The following is a 7,500-nucleotide window of genomic DNA, read 5'->3' as shown; positions in this document are numbered from 1 at the left end:
TCAACACGCTCTGTTTATGTTTCTCATTTACCCCAATGATCCCTTCTCTCTCTCTCTCTCTCTCTCTCTCTCTCTCTCTCTCTCTCTCTCTCTCTCTCTCTCTCTCTCTCTCTGACTCTCTGTTTCTCTTTCTCTCTCCTCTCGGTCTCTCTCTCCCTCTCTCTCCCTCTCTCTGTTTCTCTGTCTCTCTCTCCCTCTCCGATCTCTCTCTGTTTCTCTGTCTCTATCTCTCTGTCTCTCTCTCTCTCTCTCTCTCTCTCTCTCTCTCTCTCTCTCTCTCTCTCTCTCTCTCTCTCTCTCTCTCTCTCTCTCTCTTTCTCTTTCTCTCTCTCTCTCTGTTTCTGTCTCTCTCTCAAGTATCTCTCTCTCTCTCTGTGTTTCTCTGTCTCTCTCTCAAGTATCTTTCTCGCTTTCTCTGTCTCTCTCTCAATTCAATTTCAATTTAAGGGGGCTCTATTGGCATGGGAACATATGTTTGCATTGCCAAAGCAAGTGAAATAGATAATAAACAAAAACTGAAATAAACAATAAAAAAAAATGAACAGTAAACATTACACACACAAAAGTTCATTTCAAATGTGATATTATGTGCAAATAGTTAAAGTACAAAAGGGAAAAGAAATAAACATAAATATGGGTTGTTTTTACAATACTGACTCCTGAGTGGCGCAGTTGTCTAAGGCACTGCATCGCAGTGCTAGCTGTGCCACTAGAGATTCTGGTTCGAATCCAGGCTCTGTCGTAGCCGGCCACGACCAGGCGACCCATGGGGCGGCGCACAATTGGCCCAGCGTTGTCCAGGATAGGTGAGGGAATGGCCGGCAGGGATGTAGCTCAGTTAGTAGAGCATGGCGTTTGCAAAGCCAGGGTTGTGGGTTCGATTCCCACGGGGGGCCAGTATGAAAAAAATAATAATGTATGCACTCACTAACTGTAAGTCACTCTGGATAAGAGCATCTGCTAAATGACTAAAATGTAAATATCTCTCTCGCTCACTGTTTGTCTCTCTCTTTCACGCTCTCTAGATTCTAATGTAAGTTTCTTTGTGTGTTTGTGTAGGTATGATCAGGAGGGTCATGCTCTGGATGGCCAATCACTGACAGAGTTGAGGCCTGGAGGAGGCGGAGCCAACACTTGCTGGAAAACACTCAGCGACGTCAAGACTGAACAACTGGGACAGGGAGACAAGGTACACACACACAGACACACACACACACACACACACCTTATTTCACTTTTAATGAGATGCTTCACTATGTATCAGCATGTTAACTTTGTCCTGAACTTGAGATACACGCAGAACTCAGAATTTAGCCTAAATAATGCATCAATGCCAGTTGGGGATCTTTTGCATGAATTTGAGTTACACACGCAGATCTCCAGTTAGGACTGTCCCTTCCTCAACATCTATGAATAGCATCACCATAGCTTGATGGTGTGTCACTCCAAACCTTCAAACTTCTGAATTAAATTAATATAATCAGCTTAACCTTTTGAGGGGGGTGGGGGTGGGGGGGGGGAAGAAGCCGTAAGCAATTTCTTATTCATTTTAGTTTCTAATAAAAAACGTTCTAATTACGTGGCTGACACAGAGGAAGAGCCTAGGGGACTGTACTAACTCCTATAGTGATGGAGGAGAGGAGAGAGGAGGAGAGGAGGGAGGAGAGAGAGAGAGAAGAAATTGAAGCAGAGAAAGAAGAAACCACATGTCAAGAGGAAAGAAAATGAGGCCACTTGAAAAGAAAGAGGGAACAACTGAAGGAGAGAGAAAGAAAGGTGGAGTAGAGAACGGGTGGTAAGGCAGAGAGAAAGAAGGAGGGAGAGAGAGAGAGATGAAGGAGAGAGAGAGAGAGAGAGATGAAAGAGAGAGCAGACTCTCTCTCTCTGTCTGTCTGTCTGTCTGTCTGTCTGTCTCTCTGTCTGTATCTCTGTCTCTCTGTCTCTCTCTGTCTCTCTCTCACTCTCTCTCTCTCTCTCTCTCTCTCGCTCTCTGTCTCTCTCTCTCTCTCTCTCTCTCTCTCTCTCTCTCTCTCTCTCTCTCTCTCTCTCTCTCTCTCTGTCTCTGTCTCCCTCTCTCTCTCTCTCTCTCTCTCTCTCTCTCTCTCGAATTCAAGCTGCTTTATTGGCATGAAAAATATTGCATCAATTTTGCCAAAGCAGCAATGTATACAATATACATTGTAATAAAATAATGAATAATAATAATATAAATAATAACAACAATAAAATGGTAACAGTCAATAGTAGAAATATAATAAATATAAAAGGCTAAACATGGAAAATGAAACTATAACTAACTTATAACTAACTAACATTCATCCTCACCATATTTGAAATAATAATCACAATAATAATAATAATAATAATAATAATAGTAATAATAATAATAATAATAATAATAATAATAATAAGTAAGTTACTGTTTACTATGCAGATGTTATTATTCAGTGTCCCTCAGGCTATGGCAGGCAAATACATATTTGGCTGCAAGAGGAGCTGTTGCTCATTCTCTTGCTGAGGAATAATTCTCACAGTAAAGGTGAAAGTGTGTCTCTGTTTCTACCTCCCCTGTCGTGCAGTGACCACATACACACTCCTCTTTGGGTAGCCATGTCTTTTTATGTCTGCCGGTTTCTATTGCCAATTGGTGGTCACTCAGCCTGTACTTGGTAAGGATCTGTCTCTGCTTCGCGTCTCTGACAGAGTAGAGATAATCAGCCAATTCATATTCTCTGTTTAGGGCCAGATAACAATTTAGTCGGCTTTGAGATTTTGTTTCATTTTTCCAATGTTGTAAATATGAGTCCTTTGATTGGTTCATGATTTTGTTTATTTGAATTATTTCTTTTGAAGCAGTGCTGGTGTCAGCTTGGTTGGTTAGGTCCAACACCAGCTGACTGAGAGGGCTTGTTTCTGGGCACAGCTCTTGGGTTTGAAGTGCTTTAAATTGGAAACTTGAATTTGGACTTGAATTTAGGTGTAGGCAAAATGATAATGTTTTTTTTTTGTATTTTCCTTACCACTGGAAAGCGGCCCAATTCTGCCCTAGAATTACATTATTAGTTGGTGTATTTCTTTGGAATTGTAGAATTTTCCGACAGAATTCTGCATGTAGGACTTCAATTGGATGTTTGTCCCACATTTTAAAGTCCAGTTTATTGAGTGGCCCCCAAACCTCACTTCCGTAAAGAGCTATTGGTAGGATTACGCTGTCAAATATTTTTGTCTAAATCCTAATTGGGATGTTGATTTTGAATAATTTAATTTTTATTTCATACAATGCTCTGCAGGCTTTTTCTTTGAGTGCATTCACTGTCATATTAAAGTTTCCCGATGCAAATATGGTCAGACCAAGGTATGAGTAATTTTGTGTGTGTTCAATTATGGTGTTGTTCAAGGTACATTTTATATTTGTGTTTCTGACATCTGGGTTTTTTCTTGAAAATCTTGATTTTCGTGTTGTTGTTTTTTTTTACTGCCAGGGCCCAATTATGGCAATATTGCTCTAGAATATTAAGGTTCTGTTGAAGACCTTCTTTGGTTGGTGATAGAAGTACCAAGTCATCAGCATATAGCAGGTATTTTATCTCTGTGTCAAATAGTGTGGAGAATGGTCCAACATGTCTGCTAATTCATTGATATAAATGTTGAAAAGATTTGGACTCAAACTGCAGCCTTGTCTCACACCTCGACGTTGTGATAAGAATTATGTTCTTTGGTTTTAGATTTTTATTGCACACTTGTTTTCTGTGTACATACATTTTATTAAGTCATACACCTTACCACCAAGCCCACTTTGGAGAATTTTGTAGAATACCCTTCATGCCAAATAGAATCAAATGCTTTTTTAAAGTCAATAAAGCAAGCAAAGATTTTGCCCTCTTTTTTTTGGTGGACGTGTTTATTAATTAGTGTGTGTAAGGTGTATATATGGTCAGTAGTGCGATGGTTAGGGAGAAAGCCAATTTGATATTTACTTATTACATTTTTTTCTTGAAGAAGGGTTTGAATTCTTGAATTCAAAATGCTACAGAAAACCTTTCCCAAGTTGCTGTTTACACAAATTCCCCTGTAATTATTGGGGTCTGCTTTGTCTCCACTTTTGTGGATAAGGGAGATGAGCCCCTGGTTCCAGACATCAGGGTAGCAGCCAGAAGTTAAAACTTTGTTGAACAATTTAAGCACAGCATTTTGCAACTCAGGTGTGCTGTTTTTCAGCATTTCATTTCTGATCTTATCTAGACCACAAGCCTTCTTTTATAGATGTTAGCTTTTCATTTAGTTCTTGTCTAATTCTAATTATGTTGTAAGTCTTTTTGTGGGATGTTTTTGTATAGATTATCAAAATATGTTTTCTAAATTCCTTCATCTTGTATGGCTAATTCTTGTGGCTTTGTCGTGCTTAAATTGTTCCACGGATTTTGGTCAATTGCACTTTCAATTTCATTAAGTGTCTTGTTGGTATAATTCAATGTCTTGCATTTCAGTGTATGTTTATACTGTTTTAGAGTTTCAAAGCATTCATAGCGTAGCTCTGGGTTGTTTTGCTGCTTAAGTTTTTCATTTGATATTTGTCTTAGGTGTTTTGTAAATTTTTTTTACATTTGGTATCAAACCATTTTTCAGAAATTATTATTTTTTTGTTTCTGATTTTGCATTTTCTGGTTTCTCAAATTTGCTTTTGATGCTGCTTTTTGGAATATGCAATTGATGTTTAGAGTTGCCGAATTGACACCGTCTTTATTGTTTTGGTATTGTGAGTTATTGAAGACCTGTATAGAGTTCATCATTTCATTTGAGTTCAATGTTTCAATGACTTTCTGCACTGTTTGGAACCCATTTGTACGATTGGTTCATGTTGTAGAGTTTATTGGGCTGTTTTTTTTTAATGAGTATTGCTGGTTAATTTCTTCAGAAACACGTTGATCTGACTGTGATCTGACAATAGTGTCTGTGGTCTGACAGTGAATGCACTAATGGAGGAGGGGTCCATGTCAGTGATGGCATAATCGACTACACTTGTGCCAAGAGCAGAGCAGTAAGTACACTGACCTAAACAGTCCCCTCTGATTCTACCATTAAGCATGTACAGGCCTAAGGCTCGACAGAGAAGCACTAACTCCTTCCCGTTTTTGTTCAGTATTTGGTCAGGACGGTGTCTATTATTTATAATATGGCTACTGTACAAGGAGGGGTGTGTGTGAGAGAGAGCGAGAGAGTGTGTGAGTGTCTCTCTCTCTCTCACTCTCTCTCACTCACTCACTCTCTATGTCTCACTCTCTCTCTCTCTCTCTATATATATATATACATATATATATATATATATATATATCAATTCAATTTCAATTTAAGGGCTTTATTGGCATGGGAAACATATGTTTACATTGCCAAAGCAAGTGAAAGTAACAGTAAACATTACACTCACAAAAGTTCCAAAAGAATAAAGACATGTCATATTATGTGCAAATAGTTAAAGTACAAAAGGGAAAATAAATTACAATGGTGTTTGTTCTTCACTGGTTGCCCTTTTCTTGTGGCAACAGGTCACAAATCTTGCTGCTGTGATGGCACACTGTGGTATTTCACCCAGTAGATATGGGAGTTTGTTTTCTATTCTTAGTGGGTCTGTGTAATCTGAGGGAAATATGTTTCTCTAATATGGTCATACATTTGGCAGGAGGTTAGGAAGTGCAGCTCAGTTTCCATCTCATTTTGTGGGCAGTGTGCAAATAGCTTGTCTTCTCTTGAGAGCCAGGTCTGCCTACGGCGGCTTTTCTCAATAACAAGGCTATGCTCACTGAGTCTGTACATAGTCAAAGCTTTCCTTAATTTTGGGTCAGTCACAGTTGTCAGGTATTCTGCCACTATTTACTCTCTATTTAGGGCCAAAGAGCATTCTAGTTTCCTCTGTTTTTTCTGTTAATTCTTTTCGGCCTAAACATCATCACCACAGGTAACTTCCACAAAGCTGTGAACGATCTGAGAGACAAGGCAAGAAGGGCCTTCTATGCCATCAAAAGGAACATAAAATGTGACATACCAATTAGGATCTGGCTAAAGATACTTGAATCAGTTATAGAACCCATTGCCCTTTATGGTTGTGAGGTCTGGGGTCCACTCACCAACCAATAATTCACAAAATGGGACAAACACCAAATTGAGACTCTGCATGCAGAATCCTGCAAAAAAATATCCTCTGTGTTCAACGTAAAACACCAAATAATACATGCAGAGCAGAATTAGGCCGATACCTGCTAATTATCAAAATCCAGAAAAAAGTCTACAACCACCTAAAATGAAGCAATTTCCAAACCTTCCATACCAAAGCCATCACCTACAGAGAGATGAACCTCGAGAAGAGTCCCCTAAGCAAGCTGGTCCTGGGGCTCTGTTCAGAAACACAAACAGACCCCACAGAGCCCCAGGACATGAGACAACAAAAATAGAATTACTTGAAACATTGAGGTATGTATTGTTTTTTGTGTGCTCTAGGGCAATGGTGTCTAGATGGAATTTGTATTTGTGGTCCTGGCAATTTGACCTTTTTTGGGACCATTATTTTTGTCTTACTGAGATTTACTGTCAGGGCCCAGGTCTGAGAGAATCTGTGCATAAAATCTAGGTGCTGCTGTAGGCCCTCCTTGGTTGGGGACAGAAGCACCAGATCATCAGCAAACAGTAGACATTTGACTTCAGATTCTAGTAGGGTGAGGCCTGGTGCTGCAGACTGTTGTAGTGCCCTCACCAATTTGTTTATGTATATTTTGAAGAGGGTGGGGCTTAAGCTGCATCCCTGTCTCACCCCCGGCCCTGTGGATAGAAATGTGTGTGTTTTTTGCCAATTTAACCACACACTTGTTGTTTGTGTACATGGATTTTATAATGTCGTATGTTTTTCCACGAAACCACTTTCCATCTATTTGTATATCAAACCCTCATGCCAAATTGAGTCAAAAGCTTTTTTGAAATCAACAAAGCATGAGAAGACTTTGCCTTTATTTTACTTACTAAAACATCTGCCCATATCTAGTTGTTAGGTCTATCAATCCCATTTTGTTTCATAATATTGTTCACATGTTGTGGAAGCCATCTGATGTGTTTCCAGCTCTAGTCATCAATCATTCACTTATAGCTTGTCAATGAAAGATGACTTTCAAAATAAAAAAACAAAATAATGGTTATTTTGTGTGTGCTTGATCTTGTGTATTCTGAACTTTGTAACTCCTATCTATCTTCTGATCATTTCCTCATAATCTCCCATTACACATGAATAGCAGTTAGTTTTGGGTATGTCTATTTTGGTGGAAATCTACATTTTGCCATTACATTTATTAAAGCTTTTAAGTATAGCCAATTGGAATTTGTGGTCTGTATATTTGATAATTTCATTTAGGATACCATCAACACCACAGGCCTTTTTTTAGGTTGGAAAATGTGTATTTTGTCCTGTAGTTTATTCAATGTAATTGGAGAATCCAGTGGGTTCTGGTAGTCTTTAAT

At 38.9% G+C, this 7,500-nt stretch overlaps 1 protein-coding gene across 1 annotated transcript in view; it reads left to right on the top strand.

The window, feature by feature from the left end:
- Nucleotides 1-7,500, top strand: part of LOC121542009 (replication protein A 70 kDa DNA-binding subunit) — a 118,595-nt gene that overhangs the window by 92,079 nt on the left and 19,016 nt on the right. Inside the window, exon 13 of the mRNA XM_041851431.2 lies at nucleotides 1,060-1,189. Within this exon, the coding sequence (XP_041707365.1) occupies nucleotides 1,060-1,189 (130 nt within the window). The remainder of the gene's footprint in view (nucleotides 1-1,059; nucleotides 1,190-7,500) is intronic.

This window comes from Coregonus clupeaformis, chromosome 27, assembly GCF_020615455.1.
Source record: "Coregonus clupeaformis isolate EN_2021a chromosome 27, ASM2061545v1, whole genome shotgun sequence".
NCBI classification, from domain to species: Eukaryota; Metazoa; Chordata; class Actinopteri; order Salmoniformes; family Salmonidae; genus Coregonus; species Coregonus clupeaformis.
The sequence above is the reverse complement of the archived record's forward strand: the minus strand, read 5'-3'. Positions and strand labels throughout refer to the sequence as shown.